General features: G+C 53.3%; 6 protein-coding genes across 6 annotated transcripts; 2 read left to right on the top strand and 4 right to left on the bottom strand.

Annotated features, from left to right (window-relative positions):
- Positions 1 to 13: 13 nt before the first annotated feature.
- Positions 14 to 1687, bottom strand: BDP55DRAFT_651208 (uncharacterized protein). The gene has a single exon (XM_060574034.1). The coding sequence runs from the start codon at positions 1508 to 1510 to the stop codon at positions 239 to 241; it is 1272 nt and encodes a 423-aa protein (XP_060434273.1). The 5' UTR covers positions 1511 to 1687; the 3' UTR covers positions 14 to 238.
- Positions 1688 to 8513: 6826 nt separating this feature from the next.
- Positions 8514 to 10207, top strand: BDP55DRAFT_712096 (subtilase). Its single transcript, XM_060578196.1, has 2 exons — positions 8514 to 8962; positions 9017 to 10207. The coding sequence occupies exons 1-2, from the start codon at positions 8651 to 8653 to the stop codon at positions 9908 to 9910; spliced, it is 1206 nt and encodes a 401-aa protein (XP_060434272.1). The 5' UTR covers positions 8514 to 8650; the 3' UTR covers positions 9911 to 10207.
- A 2878-nt stretch (positions 10208 to 13085) lies between these two features.
- BDP55DRAFT_651200 (uncharacterized protein) lies at positions 13086 to 15143 on the bottom strand. Its single transcript, XM_060574033.1, has 2 exons — positions 13170 to 15143; positions 13086 to 13114 (listed from the first exon to the last, which is right to left on the bottom strand). The coding sequence occupies exon 1, from the start codon at positions 14766 to 14768 to the stop codon at positions 13458 to 13460; it is 1311 nt and encodes a 436-aa protein (XP_060434271.1). The 5' UTR covers positions 14769 to 15143; the 3' UTR covers positions 13086 to 13114; positions 13170 to 13457.
- Positions 15144 to 15152: 9 nt separating this feature from the next.
- Positions 15153 to 15941, bottom strand: BDP55DRAFT_651199 (uncharacterized protein). Its single transcript, XM_060574032.1, has one exon. The coding sequence runs from the start codon at positions 15884 to 15886 to the stop codon at positions 15626 to 15628; it is 261 nt and encodes an 86-aa protein (XP_060434270.1). The 5' UTR covers positions 15887 to 15941; the 3' UTR covers positions 15153 to 15625.
- A 5891-nt stretch (positions 15942 to 21832) lies between these two features.
- Positions 21833 to 24082, bottom strand: BDP55DRAFT_651186 (uncharacterized protein). Its single transcript, XM_060574031.1, has 3 exons — positions 23701 to 24082; positions 22824 to 23539; positions 21833 to 22750 (listed from the first exon to the last, which is right to left on the bottom strand). The coding sequence occupies exons 1-3, from the start codon at positions 23767 to 23769 to the stop codon at positions 22315 to 22317; spliced, it is 1221 nt and encodes a 406-aa protein (XP_060434269.1). The 5' UTR covers positions 23770 to 24082; the 3' UTR covers positions 21833 to 22314.
- Positions 24083 to 24895: 813 nt separating this feature from the next.
- On the top strand, positions 24896 to 25933 carry BDP55DRAFT_691163 (RTA1 like protein-domain-containing protein; the record flags this gene model as incomplete). The annotated part of the gene is made up of 3 exons (XM_060576938.1): positions 24896 to 25076; positions 25154 to 25405; positions 25482 to 25933. 3 exons carry the CDS (start codon positions 24896 to 24898, stop codon positions 25931 to 25933), a joined length of 885 nt encoding a protein of 294 aa, XP_060434268.1.
- Between the last annotated feature and the right edge of the window lie 790 nt (positions 25934 to 26723).

The raw sequence follows: 26723 nt of genomic DNA, 5'->3' as shown, positions 1-26723 counted from the left end.
TGCCATTAGTGCTCCCCTGTAGATACTGACCAGCAATAATTTTCCGACCGGGCACTTGAACCGCAACCATTCAGAAGGCCCCATTCGAGCAGGTTTCAATCATATTAATGACTGATTCGTACAAATGTGAAGTCATCTACTAGTGTGACCGAGGGCCTCTGGAAACAAAAGTCTTTGCTCTAGTCTACTATCTATCTCTCTCGACAATATTGTCGTATCGCTCAAAAGTTGTAATATGCTAAAAGACATCAGCTCGGTCCCACACATTCCGAAGCCACCCCGTTCGATACTGCAACAAAGACCTTTTCAAAATCTGAACGCGGTCTTGGTCCCAATACAAGAGGCCAAATTGCCTCCATGCTTCCACAGTGGCTTTCACTCGGTCCAATCGCATGCTGTCTATGCCCACATGATCTGGGGAATTTCGCAGCAACTCTGAGCCCCAGCGACGGCAATCTAAGCCATCGTTTGCATCGACCCAAGCGAATGAAGGATCTATCACCGAGCCATCAGCGGTGATGGCCGGCAGTCTTCTTTCGTAGCCATAGATCACATCTCGCAGGCGTCTAATCTCGTACTCGTGGGACAAGAGTGCGTGAAGGGTCAAATCTAGCTGTGAGGTCACCACTGGAAAGTACTCCAAGATGTAGCTACTGGGTACTTGGTGACCTCCTCTGAGAATTTGATGATCCGAAACGCACTTTAGATATGACAACGCAGCAGCGAAGACTTTGATGGTTTCTTGATCCATAGTGAGTGCATGTCTGAGTATCTGTCGGAATGCTGTAATATCGTAGATTTCATGTATGTTTTGCGCATCAAACCCTGTTGGGCCATCGTGCGTGACGAGAAACTGGTGTAATTTGCCTGCGAAGTCGTGAATCCCGGCAATTTGCTCCATCTGGCAAGGTGTGAAGCAATGATTCAAAATCGTCCGTAGTTCTATAGTTGTCTCCTCACTCACACGGTCGCGACAAACTTGTGTAAGCAACTGATACCGCAAGCAAGCGAGTACGAGGCGGTCTTGCTCGTCTTTTGTGAGTGGCTTGGCTGCCTCTGGATCCACAGTCCGCAGTTGATGTTGTTGGACTGTGGCGTACAGAGAGACAAAGTTCCGAGCCGCCAAGTCGCATTGCGTAGCCAAGATCAAATGATCAGCTGATATGGCGGATATGTTTGCTGTATTTGAGTCGAGGTGTTCTCGAAAACTCGCATACGCCTTGGTCACGCTCACGACCTCCATTGTATGATAATCGCGAGACTGGCCGACTCTCGGAATGACTGCAAGCGCCACAGCATCTTTGAGCAAAGGAGCAGCATCGCGATGGACAATCTGGCGGATGACGCGCCGTCGTTCCGCTACGAAGAATCTCCGCATCGACGGAGACGCGTTGACGAGCGCGTTCAAATCGCTCAAGGATTCGAGGAAAGAAATGATCCCCAGAAGTATATCTGCAGGCAGATTGTCGAGCGAACTCGATGGTGGATAGTCGATGCTCGAACGACTCATGTTGCCGGAATTGAGTTGAAGATTTGGAGAGGCCAAGTCGCATGTAACTTTTCGCGGTCGGAAACTTACGGCTGTCCTTTGTCTAGACGCGGATGTCAATTATCCGAGCAGCCGAAAACGTCCTATCAATGCACGTGCTATGAATTTACGGGCTAGGCAATCAGCATCAAAACCGGGCCGACTTGTTTCATGGTGTTTGCAGCTCACAAGTGATTGCGTAAGAATACATGGCGATGATGTGTGAGAAAGACCTTGAGTTTCAATTCAAGCAAGCCGAGCTTACGAAAACCGGTAATTGCTCAGATCCAGACAGCGCTAAACTTAAGACAATCAACTCAACTTTGACAATCAAGTTGACTTGACTGAGGGCCATTTTATGAGAATTGGTGAATCCGACTGTTATTTATTTGTTCAATCGAATCGACTAAAGACGGCCTAGGCACGAAACAATCCTTGAAATACCCATGGTTGTTTTAGAAAGGAAAAGAGAGCCGTTTAGGCATAAATTACAACCACAATCGAATACAACTATCTGAGTTCCCAGCTTAGCCAATCTTAGACGTCAACGTGAATTTGATCAAGGGCAATGTTCTGAAAATCATTTGCTTAAGTTGTCGACTTGGCTGATTCGGTTGGACGAGATGCATCGCTGTCTTCGGGTGCTTCGATTCCATAACGAGATAAGTGTCGGATTGGAAGTCCAATTCGACCTCGAGGCCAGGGGGCCCGCGCAGGGCCACTTACAGACCGTACTTACGAGATCCACGGTCTGCCCAACCTACGGTTGGAACCTCCCTTTTACACCTTCACGCAGAAGTTAAATATATATCGATTTTGACCTCTTCGTCACCCACGGTTCGAACCAATCCCTGTGATAGGAATACCAACAATAAGGGTTACAAGACTTTGAGCAAGTTTACTAATATGACATCACTTTTTCGCAACATCGATTCTGTTTCTTCCCTGGAGATAACACAAAATCTGCATGGAACAATACTGTGGCCGGGAGTGTAACTAACATGTCAGCTGTGATGATCCGTTTGATGCTGCTTTTCCGATGAAATTTCAATCGACTTTGGCCCAAATTTTCAGTCGACTGAGAGAGATATTTCGAATATCATTCATTCCAGTTACTAAGTTCGTTTATTGAGTTGCTCAAAGTGAAGCGCTTGATGATGTATGCTTCGTGTTGAAGCGGGCAGCGTCCAGAGTTCAACGTAGCCAACGGACCATTGAAAATTCCTAGATATCAGTGATCACTGAGTCCCAACGGGTTCTCCGAAAGTCTTCGGTGTAGAGATTGGGACTAACGACATTTTGGTTAAGATGGAAGGAATCATGAAACGAAATATCAGGGTTAGATGAAGGATAAAGCCCGCGTGAGCTCGTCAGAGTGCCATAATCTACATGCGGGAACATCACGGTAAGGTCTCCCTTGGAATGATGAGCCCGACTATAATATGTACAGCATTCATCCTGCTTGGCTGCAGTAATTCTAGAGCTTTTTACCAAGACATATGGCGGCCTATTCATGATTGAATGTTTCACCACGTGGTTGCACGGGATAATAATGCTCGAATCTTATTTTTGGATGTCGGCTTCCTTGTGCTGATTCACGTCAGAATAACTCTGTTATTCAGGAACTACTATTATAAGCAACAATGCTTAAGCTAGTTGCCAACTTGACGGATTCACACAGCGTAGCTCAATCTTTGAGTGAATGGCGATGGGTAGGTGCTATTCAACTCGTGACTATATGCAATAGTCACCTCAACACATTCCCTGAAGCAAGCCTGGTCCTAGCAGTGCCTCATCTAGGACAGAGAACCTATGAGTACTAGGTACACGTCTTTTTGTATCGTTGTCTCGATACATCAATATTGACTCTTTAAAGCTGAATGCTAGATTGCAAGGATAAACGCTGAGTCAAAGAACTGAGTCGAAAACTTCCGAGCACGAACGGCACAAACGACGATTCTTGACGTCAGATAAGAGAGAGGAAACAGAAGTTCATACTCGTGCAGCCTGAACAATGTGCCGCAAATACTACTTCACTGGCGTGGCCGAGTGCATGCACTCGGGTGTATGCATTCGAGATGAGCAATGTCAACGTGTCAGGGATGGAGCAAGGCCATGTCCTCGAAACACCTGGGTTCACCAGTGGATCGACGGCGTTCTTCCAGTTGAAGGGGTTTGTCGCGACTGCCGTGGAGAGGGACTGGAAGAAGATGATGTTCTCGAGGAATACGAGCCAGGTCGTGGGCATCGGCGAAGACGATGAGACCGTCGGTAGGAAGAACCTGAGCTGTCTGATGAAATGGAGGGGGTTCGAGGACCTGGAAAATCACAGCTGCGATGCTGAGGCTGTCGAAAACTACTTTCAATGTTGTATGTTGCTAGAAAAGGCAGGTACGGCGAGCTGATTGTCCAAGACAGTCTAATAGCGTCTCGCCATTACTTTCGGAGATGGCGAGCGGTTCTTTTGGGCCATTTTCCTGCGTGAGAGGGTGAAGTTTACGAGGGCGGTTGTCAGCCATCACACGTCGGCTGCACGCCGAGACATTTGAGTTCCAGTGGCGCGTCGACGGCTCGCCTCATAGAGTAGGTGGCGAGGCTTCAGCTGGGCGGAACGCCGTAGGCGTAGCTGACCCGTGACGTGACACGCTGGGGCTGGAACTGCGGCGTAGGGGTCTCTACTGGGTGTAACGGCGAGCTCGGCCGGATCGAAATCCGGATCGTCAATGTTGCATTGTTTCTCAAGTCGGAGATCGCGACTTTGGAAGTCTCTGGACAATACGGGTAAGGCCAGGTCTTGGCGGCATCTGAAGCATATCGTATTCGTTCATATCTCCGAAGTCTCAGGCCATCGGGTTTGATGCCACCAAGGCATGGAATTGTGTGACTATGTCGTGACTATCATCGTATTGAGGTAGAACATCCTGGATTCGACAGAGTCCAATGGTATATGATGTGATTCGTGACCTGAAGGTTCTAAGGCTACTCGTGGTTCATGGCGGCGTTTCCAAGTGATCGTCACTAAAGGAAGGTGAAGAGACTATGCCGTCAGCTGTTTGTCTTGGCAAAAGTGATCTTGCAGTAGCAAAGCGGTAGTGCTGAAGAATCCTGGCAAAGATGGGAGCCAAGCATTTGTAGGTTCTTGGAATGCCGGTGGTTCCTGGCTGGGGTTGTCGAGTGTAGCAGGTCAGAAGGAGCGGGGAGGCTAGAGCAGGCTCTGCAGATAATGCCACCATTCATTTGCAGGAAAACGTGACTGCAGTTTGAAAGAGATGCCTCAACCGCCTTCCAGAAGACCACTAGCCTTGAACCTTCCAAGTTGGTCCGGTTCAGAGCCGCACCTTGATGGTCACCTCCCTCTTTAAGCAAGCGAAGCCATCGTGGGAATTCTGGTGGCGGAGGTTGGGCGGTAACCTAACGCATGGCCCAACGGCGAGCACACTCACAACGTATTGTGCGACATGACTATTCTGGTCAAGTGTGCTGTTGTAGCTCTCGAGCTATCGAATGACTGCAGACAAGGGTCGGTGCTGCGCAGATTGTAGCTGCGTCTAAGTATGTTTTTGATGACTGTAGAAATCTTGAGGCCCATCTATTTCTGCCTATGACGAGAGACGATGTAAATGCTTGTCAACTTAGCACCAGAGGAGATGTTGTCTGGTCCATCACCTCAAATCAGACAAGTTCTCGGCAGCGGCGTCGACGAGCCCAGGATACTGCTTCTCTCCTGCGGCGAGGCTCGGGGATGACAGGGGTGGTGGAAATGACGAGGCTTCAGACCTATTAGCAGTATACGAATCCCTTCAGTCAATGCAGCGCCTAAATGTCTCCTGGTTCGTGCCGTTGCCTATGATCCCGTCTTGGCTGGCCTGCAGGACAAGACGAGTCTGGAAGGACATTAGAACAGTGTGGTTACTACTAATCCTAGAGTCAAGAAGGTTTCCACGGCTGTTAATTCCGTAGCATCGAACAGCAAACAACCAACATGGGCACTGGACACGGCTGTGACGGTAGAGCTGCAAAGGCTAAGCTTGAATCATGAATGGAGATTATGGAGCTGGACTTTTCGACTCTCGAGGCACTTCCTCCCCGCCTCTTGTTTCTTGAATTGTGCGAGACTTTTGGCTGATGGGAAAGAGAGGCCAGAGGTGACATTCGGGGAGTTGCCAACCCACCATCTCCGCTCCAAGAGTACAGGGGCCTTGGGATCATGTCAGCATCGCTAAAGCAGAAAGACCCACTACCTTATCACGTTATCGGTGCCATGCTGCGACGCTCGGACCACTTCCTGCACCTGCCACGGATCAGCCCCCACTTGCCGGCGGGAATTTCGGAGAGGCCCGCCTGGGAAAGCGGGTAGGTACTTCAAGAAGACGTACTCCGATACGTATTTCGCAGCATGTGATTGACGGGGCTGTTACCGTTCACTGGCAGCTTCTAGGTACCTAGGTATCTTATCTCTTCCCGCCCGAGGATTCCCCTTTTTCCATTTCATAATGTCGTCGATCTACGGATACATCTTTTCAATCTCAAGACCAATTATTCAATATTCGAGATATCTTGCCGAGCCACAGAATCATGTGGCGTTTCCCGATACCAAGGATGGGGGGTTCCACGACTCGCGAAGGCTTGGACTCACACATGTCTCGGCCAACCCTATTCTGAGCTCTACTTCAACTTTGACAAACAAAGGTGCGGGTGGCTGCTGACGGCGTACATGTGTTCGTCCTTTCAGGGACCTTGGTCAGGAACCAGGGGTCTCCTACCAGCACTACCCATTCACAAGCCTGGAATACCCGCAGCGAAGACTACACTCGCTCACCTGAACGCGGACGCGCTGATATGCGCTGATATTTGCGTGAAGCTCCAAGATCCCTGCCAGGGACCTTTGGGACGCCCAGCACAGGCCAGTAGCTGCCGAGATGTGCTGCAGACCAACCGGCTTATCTCAACGTCCCAAGAAACCCAGGGAGGATTAAGCTCTCGAGAAGTCTTGCGTGAGAAAATAATGGCCTTCCGTTACGTGCCCACAGCTCTGGCCCTCGAGTGAGGGGCTCCGATGAGCTGCTCCAGGGATCTTCCGTTGCGCGTAGTGTTTCCCCTCCTCTCCAGAGTCTCCACAGGAGCTCTTATCCTTGACAACGACGTCTTCCTGCCTAGGCTCCCTTACTTTGCTTGCATTTACATGCAGTAAACAAGAATATGCGTGCAAGTCAACTCACCGCAATCAGGATAGGGCACAGCTAGAAGTTCCATCTCCATGCAATAGGCAACGACGCATACATTGCTCACTTGTGTCAATTGGCTGGGCTCTTGAAGGGAGTACTACGTAGGTGTAGGAACAGACGTCTTCTTGGATTCCGCCTCTTTTGCATTGTTCCACAGGCTACCAAAACCCGGCCGCGGGCCTCACCTGATGTCTTGAGCCTGGCACCAACAGTCTTACCCAGCGCCGCCGCATGCGATTCACCATTGTCACTCGTACAATAACCACGCCGCTCCGGAATTATGGATGGAACTGCACCGAATTCTCTCATCTGCGGTAAACATCACGACTAATTCGCAATTTACTACCTCGCCCTCATCATTCTCTCCTGGGGTACATTTGGTGGCCCCCAATTCCCCCAGAACTTGACATCCCACCGCGATCGCCGACTGTCACGCTCCACGGCCGACTGCCAAATTAGGAAGGCGAGATATCTCAGCTGGGGTAACATCGCCTTGACGCACGAGGATCAACCCTCCTCCGACGAACCAAAGCTTCGTAATGGCCTGCGATACTGTCTGCCACCCCGGACCCCCGATGCATCCAGTTGAAGCTCAAGCCTCAAGCCCCGTTTAGGCATCGAGAAGAGGCAGAACAACCAGGGTGGATCAAGATCTAATAGGCTGGGACTTTGAGGTTTAAGTGGGTGTTGAGGCCGTCAGCATCACCAACGCCGATATTTACAACCTGCAAAGCGACCTCATACGCATCAGCTGCCATTACTTCGGGTCCATAGGCCTTTTGCCTACCACCAGGACGAAAGAGACGTCGTTCCTCGGTCGCCGGGCAGGGGTCGGGCGCAAGAACTCGGGAATCCACCGCATCCTGAATTTATGCATAAAAAGCCTTGGCACTGCCGTTCCGAGGACCGTACTGGACTCAGGACTGGACGTCGAGGTAGATTGCTGATGGCAATTAGTGTTCCACAACTCAATCCTATTGGTGGCTTTCGGCTCGGACAACTCTCGCCTTGTTTCGCTCGAAGGATGGGCATTGGAAGACTACACCAATGGACCGTGCAAATGCCGGTATTGTCACCGCTGCATGTCCGTTTAACAACGGCACCCACAACAGCTGTCTGTTATCGAGGCTCTGTGGCTCTGTCCGCCTCTCTCCCGTGCCCGCGGGACGCGCATCTCCACCGTGCGGTATCGATCCCCAGAATGTTTGCTTCTTGTCTTGTAAGTCCCGGTATCATTCGATCTGACCAGGTGACGACAGATGGCTTGAGATGCCTGCGAAAGCTGTTTACCGCCCAGTGGCCAAAGTCACTTGCGACCATCTGATAGCTTCGTTGCATTGCCAAGCCGGCCTAGCATGTCTCCTCACTCACCCAGCTTGCTGCATCACCAACATCGTTGTCTATCAACTTCCTATTCTTGATTTTGTCGCACAAGCTTCGGAGATGGTTGGTTTATGTCGCCACATGGCGCCATTCGTCCTCTCCTTCCTCTTTCCGCGGACCGCATCGTCTTATCGACTTGGGTTCACTTACGGCGCAACCACCAGTGCAAGTTCTGGCGAGATATCCAAGTTTGACAGGTTCATCCCGACTTGGACCCTGCGGCGGTGGCTGTTTTCTTAGCAGGGGTCCGAATTATGTACGTACTGCTTCTCGAAGGGCGCCCCGGAACTCTGTCTGCAAGCAGTAGTGCACCATCGAGGGCCTGGATGACCCAGCCACTTACATGATATGCAACGGACGAACATCGAGCCTCACTCGATTTCAATGACGAGGAGGAAAGTTATATAACGTCTTTCAATGGCCCACGATACTCAGTCCTATCTCACTCTTCACTCCTCATCCTCTCCTACAATCCCAACTCCAATTTCTGCATCTCGGTCTTTCGACAGTCACAATGGTCGGTTTCAAGCACCTCGCGCTGCTCGCAGCTGCTACCTGCGGCTTCGCTGCTCCCACTCTCAAGGAGAGGGCTGCTGAGACCATGGTTCAAACCCGGGCTGAGAACAGCTACATCATCACCCTTAAGAGCTCCGTTGGCTCCCAGGGCCTCACCTCTCACTTGAGCTGGGTCAATGATGTTTACTCCCGCAGCCTCGACAAGCGTCAGTTCACTGGCGCCGAGCGCACCTTCTCCTTCAACACTTTCCAGGGTTACTCTGGCAAGTTTGACGACGCCACCATTGAGGCTATCAAGGCCAGCCCTGAGGTAAATTTCAATCCTCCCACCCGTATCAAGAACCAAATCTAATGCCGCAAATAGGTTGCTGCCGTTGAGCGTGACGAGATCTACACCCTGAGCGCCCTTGTCACCCAGACCGGTGCTCCATGGGGTCTCGGAACCATTTCCCACAAGACCTCCGGCTCTACCTCGTACATCTACGACAGCGCCGGCGGCACCGGCACCTTCGCCTACGTCGTCGACTCGGGCATCAACACCGCCCACACCAACTTTGGCGGCCGCGCCTCGCTCGGCTACAACGCCGCCGGTGGTGCCCACACCGACACCCTCGGCCACGGCACCCACGTTGCCGGTACCATCGGCTCCACCACCTACGGTGTCGCCAAGCTCACCTCCCTGATCTCCGTCAAGGTCTTCGTCGGCAACTCCGCCTCCACCTCCGTCATTCTCGACGGATACAACTGGGCCGTCAACGACATCACCACCAAGGGCCGCGCTGGCAAGTCCGTCATCAACATGTCCCTCGGCGGCCCTTCTTCCACCGCCTGGACCACTGCCATCAACGCCGCCTACAACTCCGGTGTCACCACCGTCGTCGCCGCCGGTAACGAGGCCCAGAACGCTGCCAACGTCTCCCCCGCCAACGCCGCCAACGCCATCACCGTCGGTGCCATCACCAGCACCTGGGCCATTGCCTCGTACTCCAACTACGGCACCTCGCTCGACATTTTCGCCCCCGGCAGCTCCATTCTGTCCACCTGGTACACCTCCACCACTGCCACCAACACCATCTCCGGTACCTCCATGGCTTCCCCCCACGTCGCCGGCCTCGTCAACTACCTCCAGTCCGTCGAGTCCCTGAGCACCCCCGCCTCCATCGTTGCTCGCATCAAGGCCCTCGGTACCTCCGGCAAGATCACCGGTACCCTCAACAGCAGCCCCAACCTGGTTGCCTACAACGGCAACGGCGCGTAAGCGGTTTCATCAAACCGGCAATTCGTCAACCGACCGAAAGCCGGTCGTGGAGGGCGAGAAGACGTTCCGCCCTTTTCCGCCGGCCAAGAGCGCCCGCTGCTCGCTCACTTTGTATATGGAGGAGTTGAGATTCCCTCATCAGAGATGAGCGGGGGACGCTGTTTCTTGCGATGGAATGAGATGTTTATAAGACTTCGCTGCCTTGGTTTTGGACCTTGGCTCTCCCAGTTTTTTTGAGATTTGCAGGTGTCATTTTGGGCATATATGGTTGATAGGACAATAAAGAGGATGTATCAGAAAACACCTTTCCAGATTGACAACGTGCCGTGATGTTATTTTAGATGAAATATGGTTTGAGGTTGAATGTACTTCAAATGAGGAACCGCCAGGATGACCAGAGTGACAAGCTTCGTCGTCTAGATTCACCCCTCTTGGCAGGCGGGAACCTTACTCAATGGGGTATTAATATCAACGGCATTTGACCCGCCCGCCACAGCCTCGAGAATCGCAATCCTTGACCGGCATTTCTCCCTGGCAACCTCGTATTCTGAGTCTTGGCGGCCACCATATCATCTACAGGTATGTGTATGGAGTACGAATTACTTACGCCGTACGGCCGCATGTACGGTGTACGGAGTAGGTGCGGACAGCTGGGCAAAGCGATGGACATGTTACCCGAGAATTTTGATATCATCCGGAGAGGGAGCTGGGTAAGGGTTCTCGCGGGGAAATGAAGATCGTCTCCCCAGGTCCAAGGACTCGGGGCACCCCGGAGGCCGGTACTACGGGACTACATGTACGGAGTAACCCAGCAAATCATCAGACTCCAGGGTCTGGTGTGGATTAGGTCGATTTGCCCGATGAAGTAACAATTTGCTATGCTCACTTTACACTGAAGCCTTTCCGACAAATAATTCACTTTTCTCAATCTCAGTGGAATAGACTCTGAAAGAAAATTTGGCTCCACTTCCCTTGTTGTTGAGATTTCTGGTCCTCGTTGTTGTTGTACTTCGTACAGTGCAAGTCGGAAAGTCCGCGATGTACCCATGGAGCCGCTTCGATTCATGTGCAATGAGGTAATATACCCACAATAAGTTGTCAGACGCTGCTCTAGAATCCTAGGAGCATGTCCTTAAGGTCACATGTGAAGACGAGAGACTTCAAAGGAATCGACGGAAAATCAGTCAGCGACAGCCTTTGGCTACTTACCTCAGCTCGTTGCGGACAACTTTGCACCAGACAATGCCTACTTTTCTATCAATTTATCTACTAAGCTACAACACAGCTACTCCATCTATGGTTTTTGGTCGTACATTGGTCCCCGCTCAAATCTCTTTTGCCGTCTTAAGGCTCTGATCTCCTCGCGGCCAAGGCCGGTTGCCAGTCGCCAGAGGGTACGGCGCCACTGGAAGTGCCACGGCCCCGCCCGCAGCGCAATTGTACTGCCGTAATTATTGGGCCGTAGTGCCGGACGCCGTTGAGGGTGTTTTCTACGGCGGGAAGGGTTCTGGTAACAGAACTGATAATGGGTACTACTTTCTAAAATGTCAGTTTTCGAGGTAGAATTAGCTCTATTGGCCGTAAATATACTCTTTCCGGCCTATCTTAGCTACTGATTTGGAAACCCCCCCCTCCTATAACTATGGCGCTCTCAAGAGACCGGATCCGGTGACAAAACTACAGCCAGAACAGGTTCGGCATTGTGGAAAAGGGGTTTCCGTTGTTTTTTTGTACCGATTATATCAGTACTGGCAACTGGTAACTGGCTTTGGCCGCGAGGAGATCAGGGCCTAACTCCGCTTCTTGTCATCCGTCGTCAGCTTTAGTTAGGATGACCCTCGAACAAAACTTTCTTAAATTGACCACTTTGCGCCAAAAAGTGGTTCTGTCTGGAATGTATGAGAGGCTCTCTAAGTTGCGGTTGTCACCCAAGTGAAGGTGCATAGCTATGGTCAATCCGTCCGGGACCAATCGCTTCGTACTTTGTGTCGGTTTTCCCCGTTGTTCTAATAAGATTGTTGCTCTCAGTAGAAGGATACGAACAGAAGACGAACGAATGCCATGATTTCGGAAAGGCTTAGGTAACCGAGCCTGTTTAGTACTAATCTCACTTGTTTAATGCCCAAACCTGAGAGCCAAGTTTTGAGCAGCCGATTGGCTACGGTTGAAATACGCGTAACACGAGTATGGATGTCGCTAGACAAAAGTGTTTCCCGCTTTGGCTCCCTGTTCCGAATACATTGGGTGAATGACTCGAATATGTTTCCAAATCCACTTTGTAAAGGATCTCTGCCGATCAGACTGTGTTTATATTATTTTGCTCTGGGATGATTCGACAGGCATATCAGGCTCGGGGGACTCAGTACCGGTTACGCCGGACTGAAATCAGAACAAGAAACCCGATCCAGTTTACCACTCCGACTTGTAGGTCCACGATCCGGCTCAAGATTTCTTCAAATGGCCATCCGATCGGAAATACGTAAACCAAGTGTGTACTAAGGCAACGTAGACAAAGTTGAGGTTTTCCTTGCCGTGAAATCGAGGGACTGTGTCTGCATGGTATCATTCACGAGAACATCAACCGCCACAAGTAGCTAATTAACATTCTAACATTTGTTGCATTTTCCTTCAAGATCCTGATGATCTGATGCGTTGGAAGGGCACAGTTGATGGCCCTGGTAGGAGAGAGTTAAGGTTTCGAACAAGACGAGTTCATGTCGAAAGAGAGACTCCGTTGCGCTATATTGGCGGACCAGACTCATTCGTGAAGGTGAGCTCGGCCTCTGTTCAAGGAGCGAATACGAAATGAGTGCCATTCGGCAACCCCGATGGAGTGCCAAAGATTGCAAACATCAACAGCAGGGCTGTTGTCGAAGATTAAATAGAGACAGATGCTCCTGCTATTGAGCTTGAATTCCAGCATCACTTTCCTCTCGTACAACAAGAATCTCACTTCAAGTCACTCATTCAACACCATTGCCACCATGCTCTTCCAACCTTCTCAAGTCTTTGTTCTTGCCCTCGGGCTCTTGTCTGCGACCGCCACGGCCGCCCCTACGGAAGCGGTGGAGCCCCGTGCTGAGGTCCTCGACATCGGTGCTTGCTACAGCTCGAAGTTCACCTGCGCCTTCCAGGGATGTCTTGCCGGATACACTTGCTCTCAGCACACCGGTGGCACTGACTACTGCTGCGTCAAGTGGGGTTGTAAGTAGCCGCTTTCCCTTTTCGTGACCAAGTGTAAATGCTAAATGGGCAGTAGGAATACACTCACTTAATTGACGGCTATCGACCTTTACTGCCCCTTCAATTTCTTCGGCTCTAGACAGGGTCTGGTTTCAATCTTGATGGAATGATGGAAAAGCCCGATGGAATTGACTTATGAAACTTTGACTGCACACAATCATACAATAAATTTCCACAGTGTCGGCGCTATACACCAAAGGCGCAAATGTAGACAAATTTTACCCATGCAACTGTGACATCTGTGTCGTTTTGAATCTTTGCAGCACCTTTTGCACACCTGTACGCAATCTTTCGCCAAATTGACCTATGGTCTCGCAATATCTCTGCCCGCCAGCCATATAAACAGCCAGCTTATTGAAATCATGATCTTCCTCCTCCAGCTCCTCGTCCAACCTAGACTTCCAGATCGCCAAGCCAACCACGCGCTCATTCCAGTCCACTCCTGCTTACCACCAATGATACCATCGTGGCGGCCTAGGTAGGCCAAGAGTGCTCTCTGCTTGTAGTTGAAAGGCACAGGGTCGGCGTTCGAGTTCAAAGTGCTCGTGAGATATTCGCCTTTCTGCAGAGCTACTTCAGCCAGAGTGGGCAAGGATTCACCCTCAATATCGGCGGCGTCGCCGAGCGCATAAACATCGCTCATGGGGCTTCCATCCGGATGAAAGACGCGAAGGTACTTGTCTGTCAGGATCCGAGGCAGACCACTCTCTGGCTTCTTAACGGGTAGCTTCTCAACCAAAGAGCTTGCCTTGTTCCCCGTAGCCCAGATAAGCAGTCCGTACGGTAATCGACCGTCCTCTTTCGTGAAGATCGCATCGGCCTCCACACTCTGGATGTGTGATCCTGTCTTGATCTTGACGTGCTTCCCTTGTAACGAGCTCGTGGCGTACTCGCTCAAGTTTGCGTCAAATGTGGATAGAATCTTGGGCGCGACATCGTGAATGGTAATGTTCACCTTGCCATCAAGGTGAGGAAACAGGAAACGCATGTCTTCGAACCAAAGATCCCACAGCTCAGCGGCCGCCTCAATGCCGATGGCGCCGCCACCGACGATTCGAATGTTGAGATAATCCTGCTGATCCTGCTCGCTTGTCGTCGGGAGAGATGCTTTATCGAGCATTTGAAGAATGCGTTGCTGAATCAAGCGGGCATCATTCGTCGTCTTCAGAAAAAGGGCATGCTCTTTCGCGCCTGGCGTGCCGAAGTCCTGAGTATCGCATCCTGGCGCTATGCAAAGTTTGTCGTACTTGACTTCAAAGGTAATTGGGTCTTCGCCTGCGGTGGGCGCGTCGGTCTTGCATCGCACAATCTGCTTTTCAAAGTCGATGTCTTCTGCAATGGCCTTGTAGTAGTCCATCTCTGTCCTGTGTTTTCGTCTGACGGGCTCTTCCGCAAGACGGAAATTGAATAGCCCGCATGCTGCGCTGGCTAGTAAGGGGGTGTATTGGATTGTTCGAATCGGAGAAATGACCTTGACATCGTATTTGGTGAGGTCGACTTTTTGTGTGAGAGTGAAACCTCCCCAGCCGGTGCCGATGACTACGAGAACTGGTTTCGCCATGTTGAAGTGTACCGCTCTATCCGCTGATTTGAGCTGCAATGGCTGCTCGTTCATCGCGCGATGCGATCTTTGGCCGACTTCTTATGGTTTCCTCAATCCTTGCTTCATTCGGAACGAAACGATTAACCTTACGTCACGGGTCCTAAACTGTCAGCGTGCGGCATGGCAGTTGCGGTTTCGTGGACTCTTCGCACAGGGAACGTCATCGATTTTCGGAGACTAAGGAATGTAACATCGCCTGGTTGGGGGAAGCTCGGAGGTTTGACATCTTGGCTCGGCAGCACATCACTGGCTCGAGCTGGCTTGCCGTAGCTTGGTCCGAACCTAGATAGATGCCGGGAGATCTCCGCGTTCCACCCGGGCCCACTTCTCCGGCTGGATTGGTCCGATTGATGAAGGACGAGGTCTAGGGTTCGTCTAGAAGCCGACTCTTCCAGACATCTTGGTGCATGAGCTGCTTGAAGGTTTGGTGAGATTGCGGGGAAGGTTTCTTGTCAGCTTGGCAGAGTTTTCGAGTCGACGTCTTCATTGGTCGTGATTTGATGGTTGGGCAGTACATGCAGTCTAGAGAATGTGGAATTCTCGTATCTGTAGACTTCTTCTTTGGCACGGGATTGTCGGATGTATGTATTCAGCTTCTAGGTGCTAGTCCAGTGCAGCGCTCTTTTGCGGGGGGGCATAGAACTGCCCCGGCAACGGGTCAGTCTGCAGGCGAAAGTACGCCTTGCCTATGACTAGTCCCACAGTGTTGGGTGGAAAGGCCGCGATACAACGTCTTCTGGCCCGTTGTGCCAAAGATGAGGTTCATATGCTGAAATTACTGGCGTTGAATACTCGAGAATTTGAGAGATTGTCCCTGTCCTTCTTCTAATACCGGGTTTCCGAACGCTGCTAGCACAACTCAGGCCTAGCTAAGCGAAATGTGGAAGCAACTCGCTGGCACTGAAAACAGTCGATAGTTTCTCTATGTAAGTCGGCTTGAGAATACTGTCAGTGTGAAGATCATCTTGTGTCCATAGTGCATGGAGCAACTTCTTCACAGAGTGAAGCTCGCGATCAGGAAGAGTCTTTTCCGTATTGGAAACTAGATCCAGAATGCGACGTCTTTCCTCGTCAGTATGAGCTTCACATCCGAAGATGAGAAGCGGCAACGGCCTCTCACAGGTACCCATCACAGGGAGGAGTTGCAATCCCCGTTCGACCAATACAGCTATGCCCGAATCTTCTTGCTCGCCTTGGTCGGTAGTGCGACTTAGGTACACCAGCGTTGAGAGCAACTTCCCTCTCGCCTAATTTTTCTTGGCATCTGCTGTTAGTGAATGAGTGAGCCTACCACCAAATTACTAACAGCCGAAAACTCTTCACCTCCCCTTGCCGGAGCCCGCATCCGCGATGGCCTCACAGCCGCCGTCGGGCACCGGACTGATGTCGGCCGACCAAGCCGACCCCGAACCAGGCTCCGGGACACCTCCGGAGCCGAACCCCACCTCAAGAGCTAAGCGACGCCGCGACGCCGAGGCACAGCCGACCCGGCCCAGCCTAACGGGAAGCCAGCTTGATGCCACCACCGACGCCCCTACCTCGGCCGAGGGGCCCGCAGCCTCTACCGCATCTGCTCCGAGCGGATCTGCCACAGGGTCCGTCTTGACAGCCCTTGCAGAAGAAGCTAGACAGTACGAGGCACGGAAAGACGTCTTTCTGACCATTGCACGGTCCGTCGACAGCGTTGTCGCCAGCTTTGACGGTTCTAGAAAGCAGATCGCGAAAGAAGCCACTGCCTATGTCATTCAAACCCTCAAGAGACTGATCAATCACGAGACAAGCCCAATAGCGGCCCGGAGTTGGGCGGCTGTCGTCGCACCGATGGCGGGCAACACCACTGCGGCGACCCGGAGCGGCCAGAGCTGCCAGAGCTCTGCCCGCCCGAAGGCCACACTCCCCGCCGAGGATCAGCCGCAGGCGCAGCCGAAGGAGGACCTCCGCATCTTTGCCCGCGTCCCGGAAGAAAGCTTAGCGGCCGCTCGGAAGATCGCACCGTTCGCCGTACGACAGATCGTCTGTAAGGCCGTTGGCCTGGGGCTAGCGGACCTTCCCCACGTCTACCATATCAGCACAGGTTACTCTCTGAAGCCGCGAAACAAGCAAATACAGGAAAGACTACTTGCAAGTAAGGCAAAGCTGGCGGAATGCCTCGGCGCCCACCAGGTCGAGACGCCTATCAAGTGGTACACTTACGTTGTGCCGCGATGCCCAACAAAACTACACAGCATTGGCGGGGACGTCCTGGACCCAGCCACACTCGTTGAAGATGAGGTCTTCGCACAGACAGGACAGAAGCCTGTCCTTGCTCGACCGTCCCGCCTTGGGCCCAACCCAGTCACGAACGAAATATCTTGGCTCATATCATTCACATCAGAGGTCACGCCCTTCAGGCTCTTCAACCAAAGCGGCAGATCTCTGCCCGTCAAGAAACGAAGGACGCTCATCCGACACGACCCCGGCTGCCAGGGCTACCACTCCAACCGGTTCTGCGGACGACGACCGATCTGCAGCAACTGCGGAAGACCTTCCGATTCACACGAAACGGGACCCTGCATGGCCAGGCCCCAATGTGCCAACTGCTGCGGCCCCTTCCAAGCCAGCCACACAGACTGCCCAGCGAGGCCCTCGGCCGTAAACGGCGTCGTCTCCCTTCCCGGTCGAAAGGAGCGGGCTCGGATCCGGAAGGCCGGCCAGAAAGCATCGGACACTCTGTACAAGGCTACTCGATCCGACAGTAGCCAGGAGGCGGCAGGCGTCCCTACCTCCACCAGCCAGAACCAGCAACCCGGCGCCAAGCGCGCGCGCACGAGAACGCCCTCCGCAAGCTCGATCGTTTGCCTCGGTGACGGAAGCACTGACAGCAGCAGCATGGATGAAGACGAGGCGGACGAAGGCGAAGGCGAAGACTCCCCCGACAACACCTCCATCGACCGTCCCGTGCTACCCATGCCAAGCAGGAGCCAACGGGCAGCACAGAAGCCAAACTACAACGTCGCGAATGCCTACACCCACCTCGAACTCGACTCGGAGACGTAAGCCGAGAGCGGCGACCCCACGGATGCTACGCGTTGCGCAGGGCAACGTCGGAAAGATCTCCCCGGCGCACACGGCTTTCCTGCAGCTCTGCTGGGAGGCTCAGATAGATGTGGTCCTCGTCCAGGAACCCTGGACGGGCTGGAAGGACGGAAACGTGCAACTGAACACGCACCCGGGTTTCGACTCTTTCGTCCCGGTCGACTTCTGGGACAGCGAAGGAACCAGACCAAGAGTATTGACCTACACACGCAAAGGGATAGGGATGACGGTGGAGCAGCAGAGGCCTGTCCACACGAGAGACGTACTGTGGCTGGTGGTCGACAAAACGACGACTATCGTCAACGTGTACAGACAACCCCGCGACCCCCACAGCCGCACAACAGGGATACTGCTAGAACTCAAACCCCCGGAGCGAGCTTTGATCGCGGGTGACTTCAACGCGCATCACTACTCTTGGGAGCCCGGGACGAGGAACGGGAACCGGGGAGATGACATCGCAGGCTGGGCAGACGGCCACAATCTCTCTCTTATCAGCGAAGTTGGGGTGGCAACCCAGGATTGCGGACATGTCCTGGACCTGGCTTTCTCTAATATCCCTTTTGCGCACGCGCAGGTCAGCCCACAGTTACACCCGGGAGCTGACCACGAGGCCATCGTGGCCGTCATACCACTATTCAAACGCCCAGTGTCACAGGGAGAGGGCCACCCGCAGCCACGGCCACTGTCAGTGCCCGACTCGGCGCTGCCTCGGCTGAGAGACCTGATCGAAGGGGGGCTAGCTGCGATGCCCAATCTGGGGGATCAACCTACTCCGGCAGACCTGGACGGGCAGGCAAGTCACATCGTCGAGCTCTTCTCCCGAGCCATTGAGGCGGTCGGCAAGAAGAGAGGAAAACAGGGAAAAGGCGCGGCTTGGTGGACGGAGGAATGCGCAGAGGCCCACAGAACGTACCGTGCTGCCCGCAACCCACAAGCCTGGGAGACGGAGCAGAACGCAAATCCTTCTCCAATGGAAGAGCGGAAGGCATTCCTGAGCATTGTGAGGAAGGCTAAGCGAGCATACTGGGCCGGAAAGATCGATGGAGTCGCTTCAGACCGGGACCTCTATCAGGTCATGGGTTGGCGGAAGGCGAGCCCACTGACCAGAGCACCCCCATTGATTGTGGACAACCAGACGATCGAGGATACTAACGAAAAGGCCCAAGCGCTCCGGAAAGCCCTTCTCGACAGGTTTAGTGCGGAAGATGACGCACCGGGTGACCCGTTTGACGTACCCGTCGTCCCAAGGCGAGCGATTACTTGGCAGGACAATGTTAGCGGAGAAGAAGTGAAGACGGCCACCTTAACAAAGACAACGACCCCTGGTGTGGACGGGATCACCACGCGCCTCCTCCAGGCCTGCTGGGGCGTCATCTCGGAGCCGGTCAGGCAGCTATTCCAGTCCTGTATGCGGGCCGGCCACTTTCCTCTGCCTTTCCGCAGAGCTGAGGTGGTCATGATCCAGAAGGCCGGCAGGGATGCCTCCAAGCCCGGGTCCTGGCGTCCGATCGCGCTCCTCTCGTGCCTGGGCAAGGGACTCGAGAGACTGATAGCCAGAAGGATGGCGTCCCTGGCGATTGTCGAGCGCATCGTCAGTCCGCAACAGATCGGAGCCCTACAGGGCAGGTCAGCCGTCGATCTGACGACCTGCCTCGCCCACGATATCGAAACGGCCCTCCTAAAAGGGCTCACGGCGACACTTCTGACTATGGACGTAAAAGGGGCGTTCGACTCCGTCCTTCGGAACCGGCTCGTCATTAGACTGCGTCAGCAGGGATGGCCACACGGCTTGGTTAGACTCATCTTCAGCTTCTGCTGCATCCGCATCGCCAGAGTCCGACTGGAAGAAAGCACAACGGAATACTTTCCTCTGTCATGCGGGCTGCCGCAGGGGTCGCCTCTGTCTCCCATCGTCTTTCTGCTCTACATCGCGGAAATACTTGAAGACGACCCGAACGCGCGATTCGGGTACGCGGACGACATCGCCACTCTGGCCATCAGCCCCTCCCTGGAGAGCAACGTCGCAATACTCAACCGAAGCGCAGCCGGCATTCTCAGATGGGGCTTGGAGAACAAGGTCTCCTTTGACCCGAGCAAGTGCGAGGTCATCCACTTTACTAGGAAGCACGGCCAGCCAGCGGAGCTGCCAGAGGTCCGGGCGGGGGATTTGGTGGTCAAGGCCTCGACGAAACCTGTACGCTGGCTGGGTGTCTGGTTCGACAAGAGACTGTCCTTCCGGCACCATGTCGACGCAAAAGTAGCTGCAGCAAAGAGGGCAGCTCAACATCTGAGACAGCTTACGAACACAAAGAGGGGACTCCCAGCGGCCGCCGTGCGAAAAGCCGTCGTCTCCTGCGTACTGCCGATCGCGCTCTTCGGCGCCGAAACATGGTACGCAGGTATCACGAAGCCGGCTTCGAGACGCCAAGCGGAGACAGACACGAATCCGCCTCTCCAAGGAAGACCCGTCAACACAGGCCAAAAGGGGCTCGTGCAGAAGATCGACAGCGTCATTACAGCGGCAGCAAGGGCCGTTCTGCCTGTCTGGAGGACAACGCCAACCAGTAGCCTCCTCCGAGACGCCGGCTTACCGTCAGCCAAAGTCGCCTTAGAGGGCGTCCGCTTACGGGCCGCAGTCCGACTACAGAGGATTGATCGCCGACACCCGCTAGTCGCGCGGCTCTCCCAGCAGGGACAGCAACAGACGAGACTACAACGGACGGCTGAACTTCTGCCAAGATGCGGAAGACCAGCGTTCCTTCAATCACAGTACCTGCCAAGCTCACAGGATCAGATAGTAGTTCAATGCAAAGAAGAGGCTGCGAAAGCTTTCGAGCGCTGGCTAAAGACAGTACCGGAAAGCCATATGATCGTCTTCTCGGACGGCTCCAGGGCGACGAACGGAGCCGTGGGGTACGGCTTCGTCATCTACCGAGACTCCAAACGCATAGCACAAGGGTGCGGCCGACTCGGACTAGCAGAAGTGTTCGACGCCGAGGTCGAAGGGGCGCGAACCGGCCTCAGAAGGGCTCTGCTCACCAATCGCGGTCATCCAATCCACATATGTATCGACAACACCAGCGTTATACAAGGCATCCGCGGCAAGGCGCCGGACTCGTCACAAGACGCGTTCCTCGAAATCCAAGAAGCGGCCAGGATATTTGATATACGGACGCACTGGTCCCCGGGACACCAGGGCATCGAAGGAAACGAGGCCGCGGACCGGCTGGCCAAAGAAGGAACGACACTGCCGGCGCGGATGGGTCAAATGGCAACACTAGCGGGCATCAAGCGGCTTGCAAGGGAAAAATTACAAAGCCAGCACAGGAGATGGTGGTATAAAGAGCGAAGGCCGCGGTACGCGGACTTGGGGCTTGAGGCAGCTCTGTCCAGCCCTCCTGAACTGGCCTTGCCGCGGGCTACGTTACATCACCTGCTGGCGGCACGATCGGGTCACGGGGACTTCGAGCAATATCACCGACGTTTCAACCACGACGACGCTCTAATGATGTGCTCTTGTGGAGAGGCGAAAGACGTGGACCACCTGGTCTACTGTCGACTAACGCTGGCGAGGAGGCAACGGTGGCCGACCCTCCACTCTCGCAGTATGCCCGAGCCCATAGGCCCTATGGGATCTCTCGAGGCCTACTTCAAGAGATTAATCACCGACCCACGAGGCTTCGAGGCCTTTCTCCGCGTGACGGACTTCTTCCAGAAGATCTGTCTGCGGTAGCAGCATCCACACCTACGTAGATGTGAGTGCGGACTACAAAGAACCTCCCGATTCCAAGGGACGATTTGGGAAAGAATGAAACTGGGGCACCAGCGGGAACCGGGGACAGACAGAACGCGTAGTGGCCACAAGGCATGATTTGGAGGACGATGTAAAGAGACGACGTACTGTAGAGTAGGTAGCCTTGGCTCACGGCCCTCCACGCCATATACCCTTCGGGAGGTCTGCGGTAAGGGCTCTAGCCCGGCCGCCACGGCGTTAAATACAACAACAACAACAACAACAACAACAATCCTACAGACAGTTCTCGCACTCTCGAAGTCATAGGTCTATCCTTGATAATCATGGAGGAACGCGTCACCACCATGCACGAGCGCAAAAGGGGGCTGGGGATACCCGTAAATCTTGACGACGAACTTAAGAAGGGGTTCAGCAATGTAATCGAGACGGTCAGGGACATAATTCCCAGGGAGAAACTTTTCGTACAAAGAAGTTGGATTAGAAGAAGTGGGCAAACATCTACACGTCTAAGCGCATAGAACAATAGTAGACTGCTCGAGGCAAGGTTGAAGGTTGAAGGCTGTCGAACTAGACTATTTTATACCGTCTCTACACGGGAGAGACCAAGGAATCAACGCTGATCAAGCTCAATCGCATCAATATATCCGAAGCTATCCAGATACCATCGAAGTTCTTGAGGGCTTGAGCTTCTATTCAAGAGATATGTTTACAGATAACTGAGATACTCGGTCAGATATGCGCATAGAACTCGTACACCTGCTTCCGAGGCCACTTCACAACCTCCAGCAACACAGGATGCCCCGCCAACTGCGCATCAACCATGGCAAACAACCTCTTAGACCACCCCCGGAGGAACCAAAACGTCGGCTCCAACACACACAAAAACACGGAAAAGTACGCCAGGAGTACCAGGCTATACGGGTTCAGGGCGTGTATATCGGCCATGATATTCCCCGAGATCACGTACGGCCAGAAGAGAATCATGCCGACTTCGAGGTTAGCGCCAGCATGCGCCATGAGGTAAACTGCTTTTTCGAGCTCCCTTACGGCTGTCACGTACTCTTCGCGCGCGCTGTCGTGGAGGTTTTCGGCGTAAAAGTCTGAGAGGTCTTGGATTGCTTCAAAGACGTCGGGCGGGAGTGGGGAGTTGTGAAGTGGTGGGTGCCTGCTTCGTCTGTCAGCATGGGGGACGGGTATACCTAAATTGCCTTCAGATGCCAGAGTTTCTAAGTACGCACTTGTATGAAGGCTCACTCGGGTCAACTGTCCATACGCCTGTTGCCATAGGCGCAAACTCTGTCCTCACAATCCTTGTCTGATATGGTTCTAGAATCGTACGAATGCCGCGTACAAAGATAAAGACACCCATAATATCAGGCTCGGAGTCAAGGTCCTGCCCCACTCGCACGGGCAACGAAGCAACAAAGAAGACGACTAACGACGCAAAGCAGAAGAATGGCTTCCAATTGGTATCGTCAACGGTATGAAGCTGCGTCCGGAAGCCATTGATGCCCGCAGTCTGATGTGATGTCGCAAGCTCGAGGTACTTGTCCCGCGACGAGGGTATCAAGTACGCCTTGTGTAGAGCCGCGAGTGTAAGAACGCCATGCATGACGAAGGGACATTCGTAGCCGATCTCGGGCATGGTGACACGCCAGACGTGCTGCATATCCGGGCGGACGGAGAGGGTGTTTGCGGTGACGAGTGTATAATGGTGCATCAGTTCCAGGCCGTGGCCCCAGTGACCGATGGACGGGGCGGGAGACTGAAGTCTGTCATGGTCGAGGGCGGCATCTAGGAAGTTGAATGGTGCTTCTGGGCTGAGGCCATTGACGGATGGTGTTGTAGTTGATCTTTGGGGTGTGATATTTGCTGGTGAGGTATGCGATGTTAAGAGACTGCATGGTATGCCGTGCCTTGAGCAGTTGAAGCAGGATGGGTATGCTTCATCGCACTTAAGAAAGTCAAGTTGTCAATAAGCGAGCCACAGATGAAAGAAGATCGTTATCTGATTGCCAGCTAGAATCATTGGTTCCAAACACCTTACCGCGTGTTCGGTACGCGGCAGCCAAGCGAGATGGAGGGGGAAGGGAGGGCTGTCGGCGTGTCACTTACCTTGACCTTCCTCCGCTTACAGTCCCTACAGCCAGTGCGGGACTTGGTATGGGAACGACGGGTTGCCATTGGACAGGAAAATCAGACAACGGGAGAGGGGTGCCCTTCCGTCTCAGATCTTCCTATGATGCAAGAAATTATCCGCGTGTAAGGTAACAACAGCTCGTAGTGATGGTGTACGAGGATGCAAGCGGATCTAGAACGTAGCGGCAGAGGTTTCTTCAGACTGGAACCGTTGAGAAGAGTGCAAGCAGCACCACCGTCAAGTCAAGCGCGCAGAAGGAGGAACAGGAGAAAGTACGAACACGCGGGTTCGTCCACATAGAAAAAGAATGAAAGAATGTCGATGGGAAACTGTGGACACAGGGTCAGTGTCAGTCAGTGGTTGCGAGCTAGATGCGGGAATACGAAGCGAGCAATGCGAATACTCGCAATTGCGGAGCCCCCGCTCCTTAGTAAGTGGAGCTCCCGGCGCTTGCCATGCGCGGCCCACCGTTCCCGGGTGCCCAAAACAGTCCGGATCCTAGTCTCCTTCGTCAGCCCTTGCGCCCGGTAGGGACGCCAAGTCGTACTTGGAGAGCCGCGATTGGTTCCGTATTCGATACGGCTCTCTACGGCTGGGTCAAGCCCATACCCCCAATTTCCTCCAGAATTCCTTACAGCAGATTGACTGACACTACCTTACCGAGTAGAGACGAAGACTCGGGACGACGAGGGGGGCGCAGTGATACTCGCATCCCAGGCAGAAACCAGAACTACTACTAGTCGTAGACCCCTAAGATTGGCGAACGGCTCGCCAAGGATCTTTTTTACTTGCCGTTTGTGAGCAGTTCTGTGGTTTCTGCGTGGCTGAGTCTAGGGGGTGGAATACGATAATTACGATTGAACCAATTTGTCTATTGGATGAACCACGCAACGTGGGCCGTTATCGTCGTAAAGTGAAAAGCACATAAGCATAACCTGTTCCGCTGACTTGAAGTATTTCCCATCATCATCATCCGATCTCTGGAAAGACACTCAGCAAGCGGAACAGTCTGCATTTATCATTTAGATTCCCAGCAACGCTCCTTGCTTTGATTTCCATATAGACCTTCCCCGACCTTCTTTCTCTCGATACAACTGCCGTGCTTCCATCGATCCACTTTCGACAACCGAGAACCTCCCCTGCCTCAATTGAAGTTCCTAGATCGCAAATATGGCACGAGGCTGTACCGCCGACTACGTCAACGCCGAGTGGTCGTTCTACCGATTCGAGCCCTCAACGGCAGCGGCTGTCTTCTTCTGCGTCGTTTACGTCCTCACCACCGGCCTTCATATCTTCCAACTCGTTAGGACCAAGACATGGTACATGACCGCTTTTGTCATCGGTGGACTATGTAAGTGCTTCGAACAGGGCATCATGTTCTTCTCCTCCCAACGGCCTGATCCTTAGCTTACACCATTCTCTACACAGGCGAAGTAATTGGATACGCTGCGAGAGCGCAAAACACGACACAAGAGCCCGGATGCTGGACTCTCGGCCCTTATATCATCCAGAATGTCCTCCTCCTCATCGCGCCGGCCCTCATGGCAGCTTCTATCTACATGATCCTGGGCCGCATCATCATGTTGACCGACGGCGAGAGCCATGCCTTGATCAAGCGGCGCTTCTTGACAAAAGTATTTGTTTCTGGAGACGTACTGTCGCTTCTGATGCAGTCCAGTGGTATGTATCTCATTAGACAGCCTGTGATAGACATTCACTGACAGGTATGGCGCAGGTGGTGGTATGATGGCGTCAGGGGCAAGCATGATGGATCTTGGTGAGAAGGTCATCATCGTCGGCCTCTTCATTCAACTTGCCGTATTTGGCTTTTTCATCATCGTGGCCGCCCTCTTCCATCGCAGAATGGTCCTCGTTCCGACCGCAAAGTCCCACCAGCCCGAGATCCGCTGGCGCTACTACCTCTTGACGCTCTACGTCACCAGCGTCCTGATTTGGGTGCGCAGCATCTTCCGTGTCATTGAGTACCTGGAGGGCAACAAGGGCCACCTGATGACCAACGAGGCGTACGTCTACGTCTTTGACGCGACGCTCATGTTCCTTGTCATGGTGTGGATGAACTGGTTCCACCCGAGCGAGATCGGTCTCCTACTCCGCGGCGAGCCGCCCATCAAGAACGGACTCGAGCTCGTTATGATGAAGAGGAAGTTTGGCAAGGTCCAGAACGAGAGTAGCAGCATGAGTGCTTAGATGATCGGTCGAGAAGCACCCAGGACTTGGGGCTGGTCCATTATTGAAGCATTTCTTTTGTTCGGAATAGAGGTCGTTCGGAGTAGGCCGATGGGACTGTCGCGGTAGAAGACGCGATGGAGGACGCAGCAGGAGGGCAACAGCCATAGAGTATAATGAGGTCGATTCTAGACGGAGAGCGTGACTCGTCCATGGGCTGTATGTTTTATTTGTTGGCTTAGAAACTCATAGGGCCATGAAGTCTAGTCCGACAAAGATGATATTCCAGGGCGAGCAACTGTGTGACGACTTGACGCAACGAACAACCTAAGTCGAGTGCAGGGGCCTGTGGTATCTTATCGTTATCGGGAAGTCAAACTGATAAGATAAGATACGCGATACCAAAGCACAGGTCAGCCTCCGCGGAGGGGCAGGCGATCTGCAGGAAGGACACCCGGAGCCGAAAGCAGGCATGATCGTCGGTATCAACCCCGCATAAGCTTGCTGATACGTTCGAGCTTCAGCGGGCCTCGAGTTGCAGCTGCCGCCTGGCACTTAACCGCTCCTGACAATGGAAGTCACTCAAGGTCGTCCATCGTTCCTCCCACTTTATTCCCTCCCTGACCGAAACTGTTGAGGAGGACTGTCACCTTATGTACAGCATCAATACCTACATAACTTCAGTACCACAACTATCAACCTGAGGCCAAGCGACTGCCTTATCAGCCCTGTCTCTCGTAAGCCGTCAGCATCAGGCTGCACCTCCTTGAGGCTCCTTCCGGCAGCCCCATCCGCGTCTCCTCCACGTCTT

This window comes from Colletotrichum godetiae (assembly GCF_030913485.1).
Source record: "Colletotrichum godetiae strain CBS 193.32 chromosome Unknown BDP55scaffold_6, whole genome shotgun sequence".
NCBI classification, from domain to species: Eukaryota; Fungi; Ascomycota; class Sordariomycetes; order Glomerellales; family Glomerellaceae; genus Colletotrichum; species Colletotrichum godetiae.
The sequence above is the reverse complement of the archived record's forward strand: the minus strand, read 5'-3'. Positions and strand labels throughout refer to the sequence as shown.

Coding starts and splice junctions, on each gene's coding strand:
- BDP55DRAFT_651208 (XM_060574034.1), bottom strand. CDS start 1,510: ATGAGTCGTTCGAGCATCGACTATCCACCATCGAGTTCGCTCGACAAT.
- BDP55DRAFT_712096 (XM_060578196.1), top strand. CDS start 8,651: ATGGTCGGTTTCAAGCACCTCGCGCTGCTCGCAGCTGCTACCTGCGGC. Junction 8,963..9,016: donor CTATCAAGGCCAGCCCTGAG/GTAAATTTCAAT, acceptor TGCCGCAAATAG/GTTGCTGCCGTTGAGCGTGA.
- BDP55DRAFT_651199 (XM_060574032.1), bottom strand. CDS start 15,886: ATGGGTACCTGTGAGAGGCCGTTGCCGCTTCTCATCTTCGGATGTGAA.
- BDP55DRAFT_651186 (XM_060574031.1), bottom strand. CDS start 23,769: ATGGCAACCCGTCGTTCCCATACCAAGTCCCGCACTGGCTGTAGGGAC. Junction 23,540..23,700: donor GTAAGCGGAGGAAGGTCAAG/GTAAGTGACACG, acceptor GACTTTCTTAAG/TGCGATGAAGCATACCCATC. Junction 22,751..22,823: donor CCGAGTGAGCCTTCATACAA/GTGCGTACTTAG, acceptor CAGACGAAGCAG/GCACCCACCACTTCACAACT.
- BDP55DRAFT_651200 (XM_060574033.1), bottom strand. CDS start 14,768: ATGAACGAGCAGCCATTGCAGCTCAAATCAGCGGATAGAGCGGTACAC.